The sequence below is a fragment of the Lagopus leucura genome, unplaced genomic scaffold (assembly GCF_019238085.1).
Source record: "Lagopus leucura isolate 7727_CA_CO unplaced genomic scaffold, USGS_WTPT01 Super-Scaffold_100045, whole genome shotgun sequence".
NCBI classification, from domain to species: domain Eukaryota; kingdom Metazoa; phylum Chordata; class Aves; order Galliformes; family Phasianidae; genus Lagopus; species Lagopus leucura.
In genome coordinates, this window is record NW_024962292.1 from 1,039,056 (window position 1) to 1,062,412 (window position 23,357).

General features: G+C 47.6%; 1 protein-coding gene across 2 annotated transcripts in view; it reads right to left on the reverse strand.

Annotated features, from left to right (window-relative positions):
- COL20A1 (collagen type XX alpha 1 chain) overlaps positions 1-22,098 on the reverse strand; it is a 44,798-nt gene extending 22,700 nt beyond the window's left edge. For both annotated transcript variants that reach the window (XM_042884816.1, XM_042884817.1), the window contains exons 1-18: positions 21,976-22,098; positions 18,680-18,764; positions 15,778-15,888; positions 14,413-14,556; positions 13,823-13,981; positions 13,510-13,704; positions 12,215-12,370; positions 11,374-11,493; positions 11,049-11,213; positions 9,927-10,091; positions 8,428-8,600; positions 7,633-7,762; positions 6,991-7,136; positions 5,596-5,719; positions 5,042-5,181; positions 4,741-4,870; positions 4,120-4,262; positions 2,800-2,932 (exon numbers count right to left, since the gene is read on the reverse strand). In XM_042884816.1, coding sequence (XP_042740750.1) covers positions 2,800-2,932; positions 4,120-4,262; positions 4,741-4,870; positions 5,042-5,181; positions 5,596-5,719; positions 6,991-7,136; positions 7,633-7,762; positions 8,428-8,600; positions 9,927-10,091; positions 11,049-11,213; positions 11,374-11,493; positions 12,215-12,370; positions 13,510-13,704; positions 13,823-13,981; positions 14,413-14,556; positions 15,778-15,888; positions 18,680-18,752 — 2,407 coding nt within the window. In that variant the 5' untranslated portion in view covers positions 18,753-18,764; positions 21,976-22,098. The remainder of the gene's footprint in view (positions 1-2,799; positions 2,933-4,119; positions 4,263-4,740; positions 4,871-5,041; positions 5,182-5,595; positions 5,720-6,990; positions 7,137-7,632; positions 7,763-8,427; positions 8,601-9,926; positions 10,092-11,048; positions 11,214-11,373; positions 11,494-12,214; positions 12,371-13,509; positions 13,705-13,822; positions 13,982-14,412; positions 14,557-15,777; positions 15,889-18,679; positions 18,765-21,975) is intronic.
- Between the last annotated feature and the right edge of the window lie 1,259 nt (positions 22,099-23,357).

Here is a 23,357-nt window from a genome sequence, read left to right on the forward strand (position 1 = left end):
AGGCTTTTTTTCTTCTTCTTTTTCAGAAGACACTACAAATGATGGGAGAGTCCGAAGGACAGCCAAGGACATACAACCAGGCTATGAAGTTTCTATTCTGCAGTTTTACCTGCAATGCAAACAAGCTCTTCTGCCCACCCAGCAAAGACTGAGGTGACCTTAGAGCACATGTTGAATGAAGATTATTTGCATCTTCATTGATCCTCCTTCCCTTTTCTGGACAAAATGAGCCTACTTTTACTGAAGCTGAACCAAGTTTTTGCAGAGCTGAATCAGGCTGGAGGCTGTTGCTGTGCATCACCGCAAGGTAAAGAAGAGAAGAAAACAAGTGTGGGAGGAAAAGTCATTTCAACATTGCTATTCTTAGTGCTGTGCCATACCTCTGCATCTTTGCTGTCTGCACTGGCTATTTCATTCAGCTGATGTAAGCGGTGACTGTTTAAATGAGCAAAAGGAAAGTTAAGTGAAGTCTTCCAAATTGAGTTTGTTCTGGAAAGCCCCCCGGGCTGGGCACAGTCTGACAGCATGGATGTGACAGCCAGGGGAAAGGTCACCTCCCGGAGCTGCCCATGTGGGGTGGAAGCATCTCTGACACCCAGGGCACCATCTGTGCTTCTGTTACCTCCTGTTCCTCTGCAGGGGGAATCCTGGGCTACTTGTTTTCAGGTCTAGCCAGAATCACAGACTAAATTCCAAGTAAAACTACAGCTCTGGAGTCTGCTCCATCACAACATCCATCTGCAGTGACTGTACAGGTTATAGTTGTTCCCTTGGTACCACGGGTTGAAGTTTCTTCCCTAAATTTCAACCCCTTTTGTTTGCAGTGTGAGCTCACAGAGGAGCAGGAGGAAGGACGTGCAGACACTTCTGGCACAGCTCTGCTGGAGGAATGGGACACATAAGCACTCTGTAATCCACTTCAGCACAGAATCAGCCCAGGAGGCTCAGCCCAGCGTTAGCAGCACTCCCACCAGACTGCCCTCTTGCTCTTTGTGCTGCAGAGGATGAGGTGCACTCACACAGGGGCAGAAAGATTCTGCTAAATAATGCTACATAGCAGATACCACAGACAGAGCCCCCCCCCCCCTTTATCCTCCAGGACAAAACAGGTGACCTATTTTGTTTAAGCTCTTTTTCTTCTCTATAACAGAGAGGTCCCTACCAGCTTCTCAGCAAAAACAAAAGCAACCACTTCCAGTGTCTCCCAAGGACTCCTGCTCAGCAGCCAAGGGCTACTTCTCAGCAGCTTTCTCTCCCAGAGAGCATCCTGCACACTCCCACTAGTTGGGTGCAAGGTTTGTGTCCATCAGAAGTACCACAAGTCTTGTTTATTAATATGACAGATGAGCGCTGCATAGAGCCTTTAGTCAAGGACAAAGACTTTGTTATGCTAGATCATTTATAGGAACATAATGAGAGGAGAGTTCTTGACACAAATAAGCCTTGAATCTAAATATATCAGAGACAAGAAGGTATATCAGAACTGCAGGTAAGTACATGGTGACAAATTAGTTATCTGTGGGAAATACACCAACGTGCTATTGCTCCTACTGTGCCTTCTGGTAAGTCTGCAGAGAAGGACTTGCTTAACTGTTCTGCTCAAAAAATATCCCTAAACATCTTATTTTTTCTAGTCAAGACTAAGACTTGAGAAGAAGTGCTCCATTCATTGCAATGGTAGTGAGGAACTGGGTCCATGGAAGAGCATTACCAGCCCTCCTGTGTTACACAGCCCTGAGGACGGATGCCCATGCATCCCAGTGATGTGAAGGCTGATGTCCCTAATGCATCCCTGTTCCTGAACAAGAACAGCAGCTGACAAGCAGAAGCCAATGCCAGCAAGGATTGGTTTGCTTGAATAAGCTGAGAAGAACACCATCACATGCCATTGGCAGTGGGTTGAAGAAGCAGCTTTGACATTTTGTACTTCAAGCTTTAAAACAGCTATTCGTTTTTCTGAAACCTCTAAACAGCTCTCATTTTTCTCACAGAGCTGTAGGATGCTTTCATTTTTTATTTGTTCTTGTTGGCATGTATCTCCTAGGTACTTGCCTGAGGTAGCTTTCTATAAACAAAAGTTGTTATTATTCATTATTAATAAAACCTGAGCTTCTCGTTCCAGGATTGCCATTTACTCTGAGCTTCATCAGCTCAGCACCAGCCTGAAAGACTTCATTCTGCAAAGGAGGTTGAGAGCTGAGAGAAGGAAGAGAGGATTGCCGCTACTGAATGAATTGTATTCCATTTGCTGCCAACAAAGCCATTATACAGGCAATATTAATTAAGAGGACCTCTGGGAGTACCGCTTTTTAACCTCATATCCTGCCTGGACAAAGCAAGATTTAGATAATGCCTCCACGCAGACTCTGCCTGAAGGATTCTCTCTTATTTTTGCAAGTGCCCTCAGATGAAGCACAGCTCAGCGATGGTGTAGCTGGAGAAACCCACACCTTCCTTAGCAGAACGATATTTTACTAATAGGAAATATTCATTAGGCAGCACAGTGACATATTCAGCTCAACACCCAACAAAAAGCCCATGCACTCACATCGATACATGCCACAAAAGGAGAAAGAAATGTACCACCCAGTTCATGCTTGCCCAGTATATTTTCATCAGGAGAAATTCAGAATATTAGTATGGGAGCCTAAATATCTCCAGCCACATTTAGATATCCAGGTCTGGGTTTTCATAGCTGCAGATGACCAGATCTGAGCTCCTGCCTTGTGCCTGGGTCTGAGGCATCCTGCGCCCTCTTTGTTTTCACTAGGCTGCAGAGACAGAGAGCTGATCACTTACTGGTTCTGTGCTGAATGGAAACCGTGTCACTTCGAGCACCATCTTTGTAGTAGGCCCAGATGGATATTTTGTAGTCTGTGTTCTTCTGCAATCCAGGCAGGATGGCAGTTGCCACATTTCCAGCGATGGAGAGCTGAAGCAGGGCAAGAAATGAGTCAGTTGAATTCCCAGGCTTCCCTAAGCTAGTTCATGCCATCCCAGTGTCTGGCTCACAGACTGCCTGCAGGCACAAATGAGTTAGCACAGGGCTGTGACTCTTGTGGGTTGCACAAATCCAAGCAAAGGCAAATTTCCAGCCCTAATGAATGCAGAGTAGATGCCCATTGCTAGCCAGTTGTACTTAACAGCTACTTCTGTCCCACAACATAGAGTCTCTGGTACAAGGCAGTCTGCCTGCTATAAGCATGCAAGATGTCTGCTCAGTTCCCATCTTTTAGATATATGGTGCATAGAAGCTCCAATATATCCCTATTCCAGCCTAAATGTGAAGGGCAGTGGGGGTATTCACTGTGAAAACAGGGGCTTGGGAACGAAGAGGTCACCTGGTCCATCCCTACTTCTACTGCATCAGCTCTGATTGTGATCAATCTTCTCTGGTTCTTAAGACCTCATCCTTCCTGAGGAGTACTGTCCCCACAGCAGCCAGGACTTACCACCACTACAAATACCTGACTACTGTCCTTATCTTTTCCACGACGACTTGACATTGTGGGCCAGTGATTCTCTGCAACCCCAGATCTTTTTCTACTGAATCGCTTCTTAGCTGTTTGTTCTACATCCTGTATACCTGTCTTTAATTATTCCTACCTAAGCTTAATACTTTGTTTGTCCCTATTGAATTTCATCCTTGAGTTTTTCCAGAGCACTTCTGCAATCTTCCCAGAGCCTGCAGGACTCCAAACCTGCCACCCTGCTGTCCCTCCTGCTTCCAGCATTCAAGGTGACTACAGCACTCAGCAGAGCCAGTGTGGGATAGATCCTGTCTTAGTGCTGAAGGTCCTGAGTGCATGAACCCAAGCTGAACTGCAACTCTGCCACTCTTGCAGGTCAGCACAGAGCCGCCATAGAATCATTAAGGTTGGAAAGACCGCTAAGATCATTAAGTAGGACCAACAGCCCATTGCCACCATGCCAACTAAACCACGTCAGTGCCACATCTTCCCTCTTCCTGAACACCTCCAGGGACAGTGACTGCACCACCTCCCCTGGGCAGCCCATTCCAAGGTCTGATCATTCTTTTTGAGAATAAATTTTTCCTAATACCCAACCAGTATCCATCCAGCAGACACAAACCCAACCCGGCTGTACGTGGGTCCGTACCTCCTGAGGCTTCTCTCCACCAGCTGTGCTCCACTTGATCTGATAGACAACCACATCAGAGGCAGCGACAGCTTCCCAGTGCAGCCGGAGGCTGTTCTCAGAGAGCTCAGAAACCTTCAGCGCCCGCGGCGGGGGAACCTTCACTGAGGGATGCAGGAGGACAACGAGCTGAAGCCCTGACAGCGCCTTGTCAGAGCTGAGGTGGGGAGCAGATGGTTGGGAAGCAGAGCATCAGCCAGGCAGCTGTCTGAGATCAGTCTGTCTTTCACTTCTTCCGATCCAAATGGCAACAGCCATCAGGACAGAGAGGAGAACGCTGTTTTCAAAACCCTAATTAAGGAGGATTATTCCATTTGTGGAGAGGGTATGTATCACTCTGATACTGCAAAGGGGAGAAGGCTCCCAAGGACACAGAGGTTAGTAGTATGTAGTTTGCTTTCTTCCTTTATTCCTTCACCTCTATTATTAACATAACAGAGTGGGGCATATTCCAACAGTCACCAGTTTTGTACAGGGATCTTGGCCATAAGCTATTGGGACCAGCATTGAAAACATCTCAGTTTAGGCACACGCAGGACAGTTTGGTCAATAGGAAAGAAACCATTTCCACTGCCTACTTACAAGTGGTGACGTTGCCAGTGATTGGAAAGGAGTCACCCTCATCATACACAGATCGGACACTGATGAAGTACTGGGTGAGGGAGGACAGTGGTCTCAGGACAGTGGACACTGCAGTGCCAAGAACCTCAACCTGCAACAGAACGGGATGAGTTGGGAGAAAAGAACATGGAGACAGCTGCAGAGAGCTTCGCACATCCCTCAGAAGTGCCCATTTCAGAGATAACACTCCCTTCATGCACCAGAGAGAACAGGGCAGTGTGTGACCTCCCAGCTCTCCCTCCAGCAGCCCCTGAGGACTCACCTCCCCAGTGTTGCTCCCTCTGCTAGACACGTAGGTGACACGATGACCTTTCACTGCCAGTGTTGCTGGCTCCCAGCTGACCCGCACGGATGAGTGGCTGAGCTCTGAGAAGCTCAGGTACCTGGGAGGGCTCAAGGCCACTGCAACACAGTGGGTGACAGCACTCAGGGTTTGAAAGGCTGCACCAAAGCAACGCTGCTTGTTGCCTCCTGCTACTTGCGAGTGACTCCATCTTGAACTAGAAGACTCAAAATAATTCCCATTCTGTGGTATGTCATGGAATGCTATCTGCACTTTAGGTGAAGAAATGGCCAAGAAATTCCTCCTTTCTCCCCAGACAAAAAGATCTTAAGGAACAGTCCCTTTAGGAGTCCTCTTTTAACGGGGGGAATCACTGCCTCACAGCTCACCAGGTGATTAGAGACCATCTTAGGGACCAGTATTAAGAAAAGACAGGATTTACAAACCACAGGCACAATACAAGAAATCCCTAACTTATTTAATCTCTCCCACCTTGAGTGTTTAAAAACAACTTAACCAGCAGCAGCACTTACAGGTGGTTTCCTGGATGCTGGCTGGATCACTGGCATCTTCCCCATACAACGCATACACTGCAATGGAGTACTCAGTGCTGGGTGACAGCCTGTCCAGAAGGACCTCGGGCTCAGCCACCTTCATCTGTCACAGGAGAAATTCAGGGAGACATTTCAGTTCTGGGTACCTCTCAGTCCTGAGGAACACTTCAGTTCTAGAACACCCTTCCATTCTGGGCTGCCCTCTAATATCCACTTGGACATGTGCTTTGCACTGTCAGAGCTTCTCTGCCTCCCTCCCTCCCCAGGGGACACCAAGTACATTGAGGGCTCACATCCATTTCTCCTCCCAGGGCCTGCAGAGGTGTATCTCTCGTACAGAGGTGATACTGTTATTCTGGGTTGGATCAGGGTACCTGAAGTAAGTTCAAACAAGACATTTTTTGTAAGGAAAATATTGAGATTTTCCTGGGAAAGACATTATAATGAAAAGATGAGTATGGATGTAAAAAGCAGAGTGGCTTCCACTACTGCAAATACAAAGCTAGGGGTTGATTTCTGATAGTAGGATGTGAAAAATATGTATTATTGGTGAAAATTACCCCAAAAGAGAGTCAACAGAGCAGGAAGCATAGTTCTCTCCCACTTCCAACTATTCTACAGCACTCAGTGGAGAGAGGAGAGTGTGCACAGAGTGCAGCATCTCTGTGTCACACAGCGAGAGGGGATGGAAGGGGCTTCAAGAAAGCAAGGTTTTAAGTGAGAGATGGAGAGCCTCCTTTCCTCTATGTCCTGGGAAGGCTGCATGAGAGCTGCCTGCTGCAAGCAGGGCCATAGCAGCCGGGCTGCTGCCACCTGCCGCTAACATTGCAAGGCACAGCCCTCCCTGCACAGCCTGCTTGCTGCAGGGACCCAACCCAGCGACTTCCAGGAGTCTGCATGCAGCAGAGCTAGAGATTTGTAAAAGGCTGGGAACACTGTAATGCTGGCACTTCTGACGACTCATTAAAGTGTTCATATTTTGAGTGTTTACTTTAAAATGTTCGTATTGTGAACTTCACCTTAGAAGTTTGTAAGGATTTTCCACTCGTCTGGCATTGCTTTATTTTTTCTACACTGCCACAGTTCTCTTTTTAGAGGTCAGTGAAAGCTGCCCTAACAAATTTTCAGTCAGCATTTGAAGATAAGCAAAGCAAACATATTTCTGTGCAGTCTCAAGGATGCAGAAGTTATTCTTGAGGCTGCAGAGGTGTGAACTCAGCCACTGGGCTGCCAAAGGTTTCTGTGTTTCAGGTCTGCTCTGTATTGTATTGTCAGATCTCAACCCCACACCGAGAGACAGGCACTCATTTTGGACTCTTTAACTGAGGAGAGACAAAGGAAAAGCAGTATTGCCACTATTCTCATGGAGCGTACCTCTGTTGTATCATCCTCTGCTCCATCGGGGGCTGCAGAGCAGAGCACCAGGTACTGCGTGGCTCCCTGGGCTGCCTTCCAGCTCAGCCTGATGCTGTTGTGGCTCAGCTCGGAGACACGCAGGGAGCGGGGGGCAGACAGAGGCACTGGGAGAGAAATGTGGCAGAAAAACACTTTCAGCAGGTCTGCAGCTGCTCCAGCCCCGGAGGAGAGTTGGCTTTACAACAAGCTGGGGGACACCCGACCTGCATCTAACCCAGCCACTTGTCAAGGAGTAGGATTAGTTCATTTACAGCCCAAGGGTGGAAAAGGGACAAGGGTTGTAGAAAATTTCTGTTTGGGGTGTGTTAGCAGGTTGAGCTCGGCACACTGGTGTCACTTGCAGAATGACATAGGTGGAATGGGACACTTGAGGATCTCTGGTCCAACCCTGCTGAGCCAAATTAGAGGAGGTTACTCAGGCCCTTGTCCAACCAAGTTCTGAACATCTCCAGAGATGGAGAGATTTGCAGACAAACCGTCCGAACCAGAGGGAGGGGGAATATATAGTGCCAGGCTCCAGACTGAGGTGGTTGCAAAGGCAGGGCTATGTTCACCTCCCACAAACACACGTCAGAGGAATGTTCTCTACTCACGACATACATGTGGAGGTGACGCCTCTCAGCCCATCCCCAACAGCTGTGTCATAAATGGGAAACACCGACACCAGGTACTCTGTGTGCGAGGTCAGGTTGGAAAGCCACAGAGAGGAGACAGCTCCATCCAGAAGCACCTGAAATACAAAGGAACACGGTCAAGTCTGGGAAGTGCCAGCCACTCCACGGCAAAGGAAAAGCTGAAGCAGTCTTCCCTGGGAAGCATGGAGATAGGAGGCTGTAAGCATTCTTGCCCTTGAAGGATTGGATCTGTACAAGCACATAGCACAAGACCCCAGTCATGTTCTCACTAAAGTGAATGGGACAGAATGCGACTCCATGATTGACAGATTCAGTTGGAAGGGACCTGACTGATACTCAAGCCCAACTGTCTCACCACTTCAGGGCTAACCAAAAGTTGAAGTGTATAATTAAGGACAATCCAAGTGTTTGGACTTGCTTTTCTGATTCTATCTGTCACCGATGAGCATCCTTGAACACCTTTGTGTACCTGTGTGTGTTCTTTGAGGCGCCTTAGGGAGGGGACAACACTGTGCAAGAGAAAACTGCATGGGTATAACTTGCAGTAGTTCTAGCAACACAGTATTTACCCAATTTCCTCTTCTGCCTTGCCATCCTATCACCTCGTCACATTTGCACTCAGTGTTCAGTTTCATTCCTGGCTTTAGCTGATATCCTGTGCTCAATGCACTCCTACCCTCATCGCTCTGCATACCCAGGTCTGCCTGAATTCCCAGCCACTGACTGGAAGGCACTGCAGTGTCCAACAGGTACCTCTTACCTCCTTGGGAGTGCCGCCCTTCGATGGATTGTACACAACCCGGTATTTCTTTGGGGGACTCAGAGGAGGACTCCAGGCCAAGTGCATGCTTTTAGAAGTCACAGCTGATATTTTAAGGTCTGTTGGGCTCAGCTGTGGACCTGTATTTGTAGGGATATCTTTCACAGTTCTACCTGGGAATTAAAAACGCGATTACTTTCTTGTATTCAGATTCTCATACCAAATATACTTCCTAGCTCATAAATACGACTGCCATTTTTTAAGTCAAATTGCAGTCCTCTTCCCTAAAGAGCTGAGAAACTGTTCCAAACTGCTGTAAAATAAATAGTTAAGAACTGAGCAAACAGAGAACGTAAATACTCCATCGAGAATCATTTCTGCATACTTCTGGTTGCTGAGAATATTCTTTTCAACAGAAATATGCATTTTTGCCTGCATCCAAAACACGACCCAGCTTTTTTTCAATCATGAAGATCTGTCAAAATGAACCAGAAGTTATTTTGGCTTCTTTTTCGATGCAACCATCTTTCTTTAGGCTAACCTGTACCTGTAAAAAGATGCCCAATTACATCAAACAGGTACAAATTAATAAGAATGAATCAAATTATGTCTATGTCTATCCACAGAGCATTAAAATAAATGTATGCTTGAAAGTTTGCTTTCCCATTCTCCCTAGGCAAGTCTGAGAGAAGAGAGAGATGGAAATGTGTACGTGATGTTTCTCCTGAGGATCTAAGCTAACATCTGGAGTCGTTCTTCACTCTCTTGTACATCATGCAAACTGCCCTCCAGCAAAAAAAAAAACAAAAGAAATCGAGTGTTTGGTTTTGATTTGAAGATGCCTCAGAGATTATATAAAGTGTGAGGGAAAAAAAAGTGTTTAGATGCTTTGCTGTCTCCTCTTCCTACTTCCAGATTTCTTCCATACAACTACTATATTCTCAAATTAGCTCTTTTGTGTTGAATTCCTCCTGTCGATTGAAAGAAATGCAGAGAAAAAATGATTGCAATGCATTTTTCACGCAGTAAAATGACAAAAATGTAGAATAGAAGCCTACAATGCTAGTTATTGCCATTAAGTGATTTACAGCCACCAAAAGGTATCCAAGGCCCTGGTGAGGATGGCTGTTGCCTGTATTGGCAAGAAGAAGAGCAGATACCTAAATCAAGAGCAAGAGAATGGAAACACCTGCATGTCCCTCCATGGCTTGTTCACAACAGCAGGGAGCGAGGCTGGAAGAGCTGCATCCAGAGAGCCTTGTAAACACCAAGATCACAGCTGAACCTGGCCAAAATGTTGGCAAGGACTATTTTCAGGCAGCAATAGCACTGAGCTAGGAGATCAGCACAGGAAAGAAGAGTCAGATGGTGCTGAGGAGGTGGTGGAGCTCATGGAGGGAAAGGTACGAGAAAGGATGTTGAGAAAGGAGATTTTTTGATGGCAAGGAAAACTGATGTTAAGCAAGAGGAAGCTCATCATCACCAAGGTTTCACCTCACCTGCACTCTCCTTGCTGCTCCTCTCTTTGATCCTGCTGCAGAGGACCCGGGTGAGCCTGCCAACCAGGGAGCTGAGCAGGGGGAAGTCCAGCACGTTGTACACTGTGAGCTCCAGTGGCTCTGAGGCCACCTGCTTCAGCTCAGCCTCATCCGCGTTCTTCACCCCTACAGACAGCAGAGCACAGGGCTGAGGAAGCTCCTTTAGAGGACAACTTCTGCCTTCTGCTTGGATGTTGGTTGTGGGGATCAACAGCAGACAGCTGATTTTGTTTTCCAGTGCTAGCCTTTAGGCCATCTTAGCACTGCCCAAGTGAGGCAGGGGTCCTTCTCCCTTTGCTCTTGTGGTGAGAACTAAGGTGTCTTGGGATTAATTCAGTCTCAGGACCAAACAACACAACCTTCCTTTAGTAAGAAAGGGGAAGTACAGACCCCAGCTGGGATCCAACCTGCAAGTCATTTCAGCTGCACAGTCCAGCACACAGCTGAGGCTCAGCAGCTACACTCAGTCCATGAAAGAAATCCAAGTGATAGCCAACTATGTACATACTTGTATGTAATAAAGCCTTGCTTGTGTGTTCCCAACTTAAATAAGCACATGAAGTGCTGGAGGTTGCAGTTTTAGGAGAGTGTTCTGCATAACTTCATTGTCTGTGCGTTACCCTTTAGCAGACTTGTGTAGTCATCGAGGACAGAGCTGCTTGAAATCATTTTTTGTCTCATTATTGCTACCAGACAGTAAAAAGCAGATAATGCTATTATTCAGAAAAACTGGAAGTTCTGAGAGACAGCAATTACAAAGTAATTACAAAATTCTCTTGCCTAATTCCACAGCAGAGAATATTATTCTCATGGCACAGTTTGCTGAGACTGGCAAAGGTCTTTATAGACAGAAGATGTAAAATCTCTTGAGAATGAGTGTTTTTTTCCTTAAGCTAACAAAATCTCATTTGAAGACACTACCTGTGCTGAATAAATGAGTTATTTTTCTTCTCAGCCCCACTGCAATACAGTCCTACTTACTACCTTAGCTTTACAGCTTCAGGATGTTCTTGTCCTCGTTGAGAGAACATAAGCTTCAGCATTAAGAGGGAAGGTAGGTTGGCTTGATGTCTGTGATCTTACCAATAGCAAATATCTCTATGCCCACGTTTTTCAAGGTCTGAGCTGCCAGGTTGGCGTCATCCTGGGATTTTCCATCAGTCAGGAGGATTACCAATTTCTCAGCTTCCAGTCGGGCACCAGCATCTGGCTTCAGATTTTGTTCCAGGACATGGGTGAGCGCCAGGCCTGGGGAGGAGAACAGATGGATGGTGAGCTACAGCCAACAGACTTTATCCTTTCTCCACCTTTATCCTTCCCTCATTCACTTTGTCCCCAAGGAAGATGCTATCCCATTGGAACAACTTCCGCCAACGCAGCCTTGCTGTGATCTGAGAGATGCAGTTACCTGTGAAGGTGTTGCCACCCTTGTAGCGCAGGTTCCTCACTGCCTCCAGCACCTGGTCCCTCGTTGCATAAGCACTCAAATCCCACTCTGTGCGGGGATCGCTGCTGTACTGGGACAGCCCTGGGGAAGGCAAGAGCTATCGACACTGTGCGAGCCAAGGTAGGCTGCAAGAGGAGACCTGTTTTGAGGAGGAGGTGTTGGGCTTGTCATGGGCGGATGACACAAAGTAATGAATCGGAAAGGGAGTGAGCAGACCTGGCTCCTAACTCCACTTTTCCCCATGGTGGTAGTAACCTCTGAGTGGTGCTCTGAAGCATTTTAAGGTCTCAGAGTAATTCAAGAACAAACTAGCTAGCTGCAAGGAACAGGAAGGATTTACGTTGCCCTGTTTCACACACGGCCTAGCCAGTGCCATCCACTGGGTTTGGCATCCCTCAGAACTGGGTTCAGCATCCCTCAGAGCTGGAAGTGGCTCTGTTCTCAGCTGAGATCAAAGAAACCCCAGTGTGGCATTGCCAGCCCACCTTTGTGTCATACTCTGTAGGGTGAGCACCCCATCAAAGGGAGACAGCAAACTCCAAGCATATCTCAGCATCAATCGTGTGCTCCCCCAACACCCAGCCTGCTGCTGCTCACACATTGCTTTTGTTCACCATGCAGCTCTTTCCTACAGCCGCTAGAGGCCAGAGCTTGCTACCAGATGGGAAAGTCGTCAAGATTGATGCACAGAATCCAGCCAAAAGGAATAAAACTCCCTAGGGCAGCACGATAACACAGAAATAGAGACCAAGGTCCCTTCTGGAGGCATTTCCCAAGGTCAGGAAAGAGGGAAGACTCCTACCTACTCTTATCTTGTCTTGGGCAATATTGAATGGGGAAATTAAAGCGCTCAGGAAGTCTTTAATGAGCTTGAAATTGTTGCGCCCAATGCTCCATGATCCATCCACAAGCAGGACAATATCGGTCATTGCAGACGTGTCACATTGGAACTGGTAACCTGTGGAGAAACAATGTTTGAAATGGAGAGAAGCAATTGCAAAGGAGGAAAAATACTTCATTTTTAAGATGAGAAGCAAGTCTGCAGTGTAAAGCCCTGGACCATCAGCCAGCCCGACACATCCCAGCATCTTGGGAAAACCACATGGCTAAGGGCAACATAACTCACTATCAAGAAACTGAGCAGTGAGTAGCAACCTTTCTGTGAAGAAAGTGTTAAACCTATTGGGAAGTGCATGCCTAGGCCAAGCATTGCTCTCTGCAGGCTGTCAGCTCCATTACATCTCAGCCCCAGCCCTTTCTTCCCTTTTATCTAGCCTAAGTCTCCAAAAGAATTGCAGGTGATCGCTTAATAACATTCCATTGTGAGATCCCCTGTGGGCTATAATTATTTCCTGGTGTTATATTAAATCCCAATCTCTCTGCAAAAATCTTCATCACAGATACATAAGGACTGCCTTTCTCTCCACCCCAGGCACGCAGCTTAACAGAGGATAAGATGGGGCATGTTGATGATTGAATGCATCTTCCCTAAATATTTTTCAGATGCAGAATTTTCCATCTTTGTCAGAGGGAAATAGATAGTACCATCCAACTGCACTGAGATGCAAACAGGTCAGTCTCCTATCTCTTCTCATAACTATGAATTTCTACTATTATCAAGGGACCAAAGAGGGATGTTCTAGCCAACCCCCTTCCCACCACTTCAAAAGTGCTGTGAGCCATTCAGTTGGAGGATCTAAAGTTTCAGCAAGGATCAGTTAGCTGGGAAATGTGAAGAACAAGACCAGGATGCCAGTGTGTGCTGGAGAATAATAACCTGTACGGGTAAGTCTGGAGCAGGAAGAGGTGGTAACATGCATAGAGAGAACAGTGGGAAATCAATTCATTAAAAAACTCCCCTTGTAAAGGAATTTTTGTCTTAGCTCCAGCTTTCCTTTATATCTGTAATGCTTTGCAGAACTCCAAACTCTTTCAGTGATCCTTGGCAGCTCTCCAAAGCATGATCTAGCAAATAAAAGCAGCAGCAGCACTCATGCTCCCTTGGTGACAGAGAGACAGCTAGAAGGATTGTGTTTAGCAATCGCTAGAGAAAACAGTGGGGGACAGAGAGCAGGACACGCTTGAAGCAGCTCTCACCTCTCCTCAGTGAATCCCTTGTGGGTTTTTCTTTTCCTAGAGACTCTCGCTCCGCGTTTGCAGTGGTACGCTGGGATGACTTTGTGGTTGGTGATGGTGTTTGTGTCACACCAACACCGGGCTGGCTCCTCGTGGTTTCTCCTGAGCCCTTGGGCTGAGTCCCTTTGTGCCTTTTCTTTTCAGCTCTGTCCTTTGCTGTGCTCCAAACAGAAAAAGAATACATTTTCCCTTCCTATGTTACTGCCTTGAAGATTACATTTCCATATGTGTGTGCATAGCAAGGCAGCAGCCCCAGGACACTCTGTGCACCCACCTGGATGTGTCAGGATGGTGCTCAAGGGTGGTGGAGCTGTTTCCATCCCCAGGCTCTGCTCAACTGTTGAGCTGCCCGCAGAGGTGAGATTCTTTCCTGGTGCAGCTCCTGCGTTCCTTCGGTTATTTCTAGTCTGGGATGCATTTTTAAGGTCCTCTACTATAGAAATCACAAATACAAGAAGGAGGAGTCAATCCAGATGGGTCTGTGAGTCATGGTCCACCCTTTATCCCACCAGTATTCACCATCTCCCCTCTCCAAGCTTCCAACAAAATAGTAATGGGCTTCAGTGCAGTCTATGGGGACACTGAATGTAATGTAATACAATAAGGGTGGCTCAGGTTGCCCAGAGAGGCGATGCATGCCCCATGTCTGGAGGCACTCATGGTCAGGCTGGACAGGGCTTTGAGCACTGATGGAGCTGTGGATGTTCCTGTTCACTGCAGGGGAGTTGGTCCAAATGGCTTTTAAAGGTCTCTTCCAATTCAAACGAACTCTTGATTCTACTATTTATCAGCCAGAGGACGAGCTCTGAGGAGTCACATCTCCAAGAGCCCTCAGAATGGTAAAATGTTGATCTTTTTACTTACTCACAAATTTCCTCTTGGCGAATAAGGCTTCCTGGGAGCCATTGAGCACATAGACCTGCAGCGTGTATTCCTTGGTAGGGCTCAGCCCCCCCACCGTGGCTTTGGGAGTCTTTGTTTTCAGCATGACTTCTTGCTCCGAGTCCCCTGAGGTGGGATGAAGCCACAGTTCAGAAACTGTTAGAGCTTACATTTAAGCTGACAATAGCAGAAATACCACCGAAATGCAGAGAATGTCTGTCTGGGGACCTCAATCAATTCTAATTTAATTTTTAATTCTGTAGATCTCTGCTTTCAGAGCTGAGAAAGTCTTTTAAAAAGCCCTGATACATGCTCCAAATGGAAAACAAGTTCCCACCTAGCACTAGTGTGACTCCCATTGACCTCTCAAAGAACAGCTGACAGAAAGGCCAGATCCCAGAGGGTGAAGGTTGGGCAAACACCACTTATGGAAACATCAAACCAAGTGATGTCCTTGAGGTCATTCGTGACAAAGTGAGGAAGAGCTCTGATATCTTCAGAGTTCTGTCCTGGCCCTTGGGACTCATTGTACTTAATGCAGTCGTTTTTGCTGTGTTCCCTCTGCAAACCTCATCTCTCCCTAACAGAAGCTGTCTTCTGCACAGCAAGGAGCAGATAAAGCAAGGCAGCTCTGCAAAACCACAGCTAAATACTGCACCGTGTCTCTGTTACAAGGGGTGGAATGGAGAAACTTTGGACCAGAAGAACAAAGCAAAGGAAGGGAAGCAAAGCAGCTCCCTAAAATCATCTGAGTAAGAAAGGTGTGTGAGCCTTTAAATGTGGGAATGGATGCATTTCTGATCTTGTCACCCTTAGGGCTGGAAACGGAGCTCCAGCCCACACATGGGGAAAGCCTCAGGCGTGCTCAGCGTGAGGATTCCCCACATTCCAGGGATGCCCATCGCTCCCTGGCAGGGGAGGAATGAGAAACCTCCAGCACCGGCTGGGCAAACAGCTGGGGGCTGAGCTAAAAGCGGGCAGATGGGCACAAGCTAAGGTTGCACCCGGATGCTGCTCCCCCACGAGGACGCAGTGCCCTTCCTGCAGTGCCTGTCTGGAGTCAGAAGTCAGGGAGAGCTGGAGCTCATCCAGGGTGGGGAGCCACGGGCTGAGCATCCCCATGTATGGGGCCAAGGACATCCCATCCCTGAGGATGAGACAAACAGGACCCCTGCAGTGACAGAGTTATAACCATTGCTCCGTGAACTTGTTTTCTGTCTTCCTCTCCACTTTGGGCAAACATTCAATGGTGCAGACAAGGAGAAAGAGCATCCAGCAAATACCCAGCGCCACACAGAAGCTGGGGGCCCATCCCTCACTCGGAGCAATCTGCTGGGTAGCACATACCTGCCATAGGCTTTACCCGCACTTTGTAGCCATTGATGTTTCCTTCGGTTTCTTTCCATTTCATCTGGAGCCTGTCTTCTGAAAGGACTGTGAGTTTCAGCCGGCCTGACCCTGAGGAGGAGGAGAGGTGCCCATCCTGCTGTGGGTGCAATTCCTCCCTCTGCACACACTCACATATGCATGAAACCCCCCACGTGCTACGTCTACTAAAGACACGGGGACAGCTGCAGTGCAAATAGAACCTTCATCATCCCATGCAAACACTCAGCATCCCCTGACATTGCACAGCCACTCCTGCTGCCCCTAGACCAGGAAAGCCATCGCTGCAAATCCACCTTCCATTCTATGCTAAGGGGCAGCTTCTCTGGGTGAGCCCTCACTACGTGCTACTGCAAATGAGGAAAACAGCAAAGCAGTCAGAGTTCCTCTGTGCTCCTCTCACGCTGCAAGTCTTTACTAGGAACCTTCATGGCATGTGTGTGGTTTCAGCAAGGGTTTGGAGCAGATGTCTGAAATAGAAGGGAAGGGAATAGATACTGGGAGTCAATGAGGCTCTGCAGTGAACTTAGGCTGCTGAAAAATACAGAAATTCCCCAGGATATGAATGCCACCCTTATGCAGAAAGACTGTTTAGGAGGAAGCTCCAGGGATCAGCTGGGTTTAGAGAGGAAAGAAAAAAAAAGAAAGAGAGAAAAGGAGAGAAAACCTGATAAAGTGTAACTAACACCTCCTGGCAGGACCGTAACTCACGGGCACCAGCTTGCATTGGGATCAGTGAACTGCAGGGATCAGTGAACTGAAACGACAAATCCTGATGAAAAAAATAGTATCAGACAAGGAGGTAAAAAGAAGAAAGAGCACATTCTCTTATCAGCTCCAGATTCCTCAGAGATCTTTTAAAGCCCTGCTAAATGTCTCACCCATGTGTCAGTCTCTGAATCAGAGATCCCTCAAGGAAATACAGTCACACTGTCATACAAATGTCACTGTATGAAACATTCCCACTTGACTAGCTATAGGGTGGCAACTCAGCAGATTTGTCTCCCCTCTTCCCTGCTCCTGCACCTACAGCTGTCTTTCCAGCAGGCTCCTTCATGTGCAATGAGCAACTGCCTCCTTTGTCTGCACAGTAATAATATATGCCTTCAAATGCCCACCTCGTTGGCAGCTGTTACCAACCTCTTGCTAATGGCCTCACATTGTGCCAGGGGAGAGTCAGGATGGATGTTAGGAAACATTTATTCCTAGAAAGAGCAGTGATGCAGTGGCACGGTTGCCCAGGGGGTGGTGGGGTCACTGTCCCTGGAGGTGTCCCAGAGCTGTGGGATGGGGGCAGTGGGCACAGTGGGGTGGGCTGGGATTGGACTTGGGGATCTTGGAGCTCTTTTCCAACCTTCATGGTTCTATGATTCTTTCCCTTTCTCACTCCTTATTAAATATACATATATAAATAAAGCTTAAGGTGACCTGGAGCATCATAGTATGGCCTGTGTTGAAAAGGAACACAATGCTCATCCAGTTCCAACCCCCTGCTATGTACAGGGTCACCAACCACCAGACCAGGCTGCCCAGAGCCACATCCAGCCTGGCCTTGAATGCCTCCAGGGATGGGGCATCCACAACCTCCTTCAGCAACCTGTTCCAGTGCATCACTACCCTCTGTGTCAAAAATCATGCTCAGCACTGGCACACTGTGTGTTCTGTAGGACTCCACATGTTCCTATTTTGGTCTTGCATGGTGTCAGACATCTCCCAACATCTTTGCATGAAGTCACAGCCCAGGAAAGCAGTGGGAGCTGGCAGCAAGGACTTGCTTGGCTCAACCCAGCATCTGTGCCTCAGCCTCTTCTTGCAGAGACTTCCTGTGGGCTGCCTAACAAGCAGACAACTATTTTGGGGAAACAAAGCTCAAATTCACATCTCACCCCATGCAAATGTAAAGAAGAAGAAAGAAAACATGGGGAAGAGGGGTGAGGGGCAAAATCAAATCTCAGAATCGTGCCGAAGAGAAGTGATAAAAAATCATGCAACAATGAGGGGAATTCATAGAGGAAACATGAAGCTGTCTTCTTCTGGACAAGTGTGGTCCAACTCCTTGGCCATCGCTCTAGGAGCCCAGAAGTTAAAAAGGCAAGAATGTCCCCAGAGAGATCAGAAAGGACAGCATCCTCTGAAGCTCCATTATGTGCTGGATGCAAATGAAGCTTGGTGCCATGAAAGCCCCACTGTTTCTCTGCCCTGTGTTGGATGTGTGCTCTCTGATGCTGTAACCTTGCTCTCCAGCTGATGGGGAGCAAAGCCCAGACACACTGTGTGGAAGATGCACAGCGCAGAGATAAGCCTATCCTGAATGTGACATGCCATCACCTCTCAGGAAAACCTTGTGGTGATCCCTCATATGGATGGTTCATACGGAATAGAAAGGTGGAAAGGAAATGGTGAGGTGCTATCGGTATTTTCTGCTCATTCATGGCACTGCGGGAGCTCTACATGCTACAGGAGAATGCACATCATGTACTCTCTTACCCAGATGTCACACATCGCCACGTAGCTCCACAGTTTCACAGTGCAGGACAGACACGACAATGAACAGAAGCAACACTTTTTTCTTTCTGTTTCTCAAGCTCTGTTAGCAGACCCCACAAGCATCCTTTCCTGCTTACACAGACTGAAATGCATCCCCAGTGCAAGGGAGAGGCACTCTGAGCTGCTGCCAGAGATGAGAACAGGCATTGCAGAGTGGGGTGGGATGGAGACACTCTCCCAGCACTGCCTCCCTGATCTCCTATTGCTCTTTAAATATGAGAATACGCTGCTTGGAGCTTCCCCACCAGAAAGGCTGGCAGCTTAGCCCAGATTCCAACCCAGAGCCCCCCCAGAGCAGTGCAGGTGAGCTCCTTACCTTGCCCCCCTCGTCCCCAGACGTGGCTTGCCACAGGCAGGCAGGCAAAAAAGAAGCAGGTGCGAATCAGCATGGTGAGCAGGACCTGTGAGAGCAAGCACCAGGAAGAAGGAGCTGCAGTTACTTTTCACCATGCCAAAACCCACCTGAATCAGTTCTTCCACACTGCAAGCCCTGCTGCTCTCTGAGGGATGTCAGTAGTGACCATCTGGGCTTTGTTATGGCTCTGGGAACAGAAGCTTGTTGCTGTAATGGACTTTGTTATTGTTTTTGTTATTGCTTTTATTTTTTGTTTTGTTGCTGTTTAATTTTCTTTTCCAGCCCCCCAGTGAAGGAGCCACGAGCTGAGATATACAGCTCTTTCCATCACTGACAGCACTAAATGGTGAAGCTCACATTCAACTTTTCAGCAATTCCTAGATATTATTCTGTATTACTGGTCTCTTCAATACAGCTGCTCAGCTCCTTGGACCAGAACTGAAACAAGTTTGTACATCTGATGGGGAGGAGGCTTCAATCCAGTGCTCTTCTCAGCTGGCTGGGTTTCCAATGATCACAGTAAAGCAATTAAGCAGCAAAAGAGGTACCACTCAATTTATATGTCACCAGCTTAGGAATGAGAGTTTCATTTATTATATATGGCGGTGTTCCTGAGCAGTCACATCCAGGGTGCATCAGCATGGTCTTGTTTTGACTTACTCACCTGAACAAGACCGAAATGCAATTACAGGCTTTATAATGGCAGAGGATCAGTTTGACTTAGAAATACCCCCTGTGACATCCCCAGAGCTGGTAGCTAAGGACAGCCACCCCTCAGAACTCACCCTATGGCTCACAAACCTTGAGGACCTTCTGTTGTCTTTCTGGCCTGGACTTAGGTGTCATTTTGGACAGAAAAGTCAGGTCATCATAAAGCCAATCTAACACATAGATGCAGAGCCTCCCCGTGGCCTCAGCCTTAGTATACCAGGTTTAAAACATATGCTGATGTTTTTTGCATCATTGGCATCTGTCATTTTTGTGCTACGCAATTGCTTTTGGCAGACCCAGGCCGTACACAGGTTTCCTCCTCTGCAGCGACATTTCACTTCCCTTCATTCTGATGGACAGGTATTTACAGGCTCCTGGCAAATGCCTGTATCTCCTCTGATATGTCAGCTTTAAAATGATTTCAAGGAAAAATAAATATGCAGGAGTGACCTAGCCATGATCTCCTGGGTTTAAAATCAGTTCAAAATTGCTGTAAGAACGAATGGAAAAATATACTGCAAGTTATAACAGATAGATGTTAACCATTCTCCCCCTGCACACACACTCATGTATGATACTCTGTGATTACTTTTTTTGATTGAAGATCAAGTTATACGGAACAACTGTGGTGTAACTGAAGCCCCTGGCCATGGGAAACACTTGCCTTTTTCCAGCTAACAAGATGAAGTCATCGCTCATAAACAGAAGCATATTACAGGTGGGTTCTGCGATCTGTGTGCTCAAAAAGAGCAAAGCCTGCTCTTCCTGCAGGGGTAAACGTGGCAATGGGAAGAGAGGAGCTTGCATTTCTGAAAAAATTCCCTGACTCGAGGTCTCATTTGTCCCATTCTGCAATGGCACTGCATTTCTGTGCCACCTTCCTACAGCTTTGCTGGCAAACAGGACTCCAGCACAGCACTGCGTTGCGTAGGATATTTACGTTAATCAGGGTTATGTGGGATCCAAAGTCCAGTGAAATAAGTACATGGGCATCTGCAACCTGCACTGAGCTGCAAAATCAGCTGCTTTCACCTGGATGTGCCAGTAAGGAAGAATTCGATATTAACCCAGGTTACACTCAGTAAGTTCCAGCATTGTAGCTGTCACACTGTCACAGCACTGTGGCTGAAGCAAGGACTTCATCTCTGCTTCCTATGTCAGAGGCAAAACCATCAGCACTTCTCCAAATTTCATTTTCCTATCCATAAATCAAGAAGAACAAAAGCAGTGGTTTTAAATGGTGGAAAATGAGAGCTGGAGAACCTATTGCTTCCTTGTGCCATAGGGTTACTTATTGGACCCCAAACCTCACCCATTTCTGCCTTTCCCATCCATTTCCCACCCTCTGCATCCACTTTTGCCCCTTTGGTGGCACCATGGCCAGACTGAGCTGCAGACCCCAGACCAGGGGACCACGATGACATCAGCCCAGCAGAGCACAGGGAGCTGCCTGCACGCCTGTGCCTCTCTCCCATTACTTGTTTGGGGAAAGAATTTGGAGACAGCAACATATGGAGCAAGTGGTGAGTATTTCCAGGGCCTGGAAAATGGGAGGGGGACACGCACCACTTCCCGTTTGTCCCAGCTGTGTGCTCAGATCGGATTTGGAGATTAAGGCCGTATGAGATCCTCTGATTTGTGCAGGAAATGGTAAGAACAGCCACTTCAATTAAAGAGAAAAAAAAAAACAAACAGTGATTTTATGCAGAAATATCCCTGCTGCCTTTTTAAGTTGGCGAGGACATAGGAGCAGTGTGAATTCTTTCTGCCCTCCGCAGCCCCATAAACCAGCTGATAGTTTGGGGATGTTCCCATTGTTATCCCAGGGGACATCACCAGCCCTGCACAGAATTGTTGGCAGTGATGTCACCTCATGGCCCTGCACACAGGCAGTGGCAGGGATCTCCCCGAGGTGCCACCTGCCTGCTGCAGGAGCCCACATTCCTTGAGCACTTTCCTAGTTAAAGAACTGACAGCAGATGAAGAAAACCTGTATTCATCAAACCCTGTCTGTTCTTGCCTGCAAATCTTCTGCATTTATTTCACTACTGAGCAAAAATCATCAGTTCCTTTCCACATCAGTCTCAAAAAAGTAAGGGATAAGGTCTGCTGTGAGGCACGAACCAGGCAGGTTTAGGAACTTTAGCTTGTTGCAGACCCACACCATGCCTGCAGGTGGAAGAAATGCACCCTGAGCTGCCACTGCCAGCACCTTTGGCATAAATTCCCTGCAAATTTTAATCTGTGAGCCACAAAAGAAAAGGAAAATCAAACCACATCTCCAACAGCCATCACTGGAAAAAAAAAAAAAAGAAAAAAAAAAAAAAAGATTGCTCTCTATAAGGCAGTCCTGGTGACATTCACAACTGAACTACAGCAAACACAAGACCTGAGGCCACCCCTCTGCAGCACTGCCAGTGCTGCCTCGGGTGCCCCATGGCTGGGAACCCTCTCAGAGCTCCCTGCTACCCACACATGCCTCAAAACAACGCAGCCCCTCCGACCTCCCCTGCACATCAAGCACCAGCAAGGAGCAAAGCACAGACCTGTTGGAGCAGCTTGCCGGGAGGCAGTTTGGATCCTGCTACATTCTCAGACGTTGGGGAAGGAGCCCCAGTGCCTCGCTGCGCGTCGGCGTGCTTGGAGAGATCTCAACAGAGAAAGCTCAGTCCCAGAGTCAGTGAAGTTCAGGGAGGGGAGGGAGGAAGGAAGTGGGAGAGGGACAGAGATTCCCCCACCTCCCTTCTGCACCGTGCAGCAGAGCGGTGGCCCAGACACGTGGCTCGATAAAGCATGCAAGGAAAGCATGAGCCTGTGACTGTAACTCTCAATGAAAGGCACGGAGTGCTCGTGTTATCTCAGTGCTAAACCTCCATCTAGGAAGCTGCTTGCTGATTTCCTAGAGCGCAGCAAGAAGCTGTGCCTCCCACCCTCTGTCATGATCCCAGGGATGAACTCAGTCCAGTATTCACATCCCATTAAGTATTTCTAAGAGCCCAGCGCTTGTGCTGAAGGCCAATTGTGTTGCGTTTGGATAGGGGAATTAAGCACATCTGGAGGCTCTGCGAGGCCAGGAGCTGATTCATGAGCTGGAGAGCAAGCAGTGCCTGCAGCCTTGACCTTTGGCTACACAACCCTGGAGAGCCAAGGCTTCATCCAAAACCTTTTGTCCTCACTGCCACGAATGGGACAATCAATAGTGGTGTTTCTCCTCCCTGCTGCAGACTGGATTTGCAGGTAGATCTCTGCTGACTGCTAGCATCGGCCTTGCATGGCAACAGTGAGCTTCAGGAAATGTGCACTGCTCACTCTTCAGGAAATGGGCACCCTTGGACGTGTTGGAAGGAAGAAAATCAAAGTTTCTAAATATTTTTGCACAATAAACAAACATTTAGTAGTTCACTGAAGATTTTCTTTATCATCTAGTAAAAGCTTTAAAGCGTCAGAATATACAAACCGAAGGGTAACACGAAAAGAAAACACTTAAATCTTGTTAAAATGAAGCATCGTGCGGCTGGGGAGACAGAATTGGCACTGCCCTGCATTTAAATACCACAAACTGCCTCTCCTGTTGAACTGGAGTTCAACAGCTGCTCAGATTTGCAGCAGTTCACTGCAAAGCAAGAAGGTGAGAAACGAAAGAGCACGAATCTCCTATGCTTCATTCGCTTTCTAGGAAATTCAAAGCCAGAAAAATAGACAGTTCCAGTGGTTATGCTTGTGTAGTTCAGAAGGCTGTCCGCTTTCACTTAGGGCCTGGAAAGACCCCAGTGGGTTATCAGTGCAAACATGTTGCTTGGACCGTGCTCTAGGAAGCCTGTGCTTTAGCAGTGCTACCCCTCTGCACCAGCGTGAGATAAGCACATCTCTCTGTATACATAAGAAATAAGGCAGCCAGCTGCACTGCAGTGCCTCACATCACATCTTC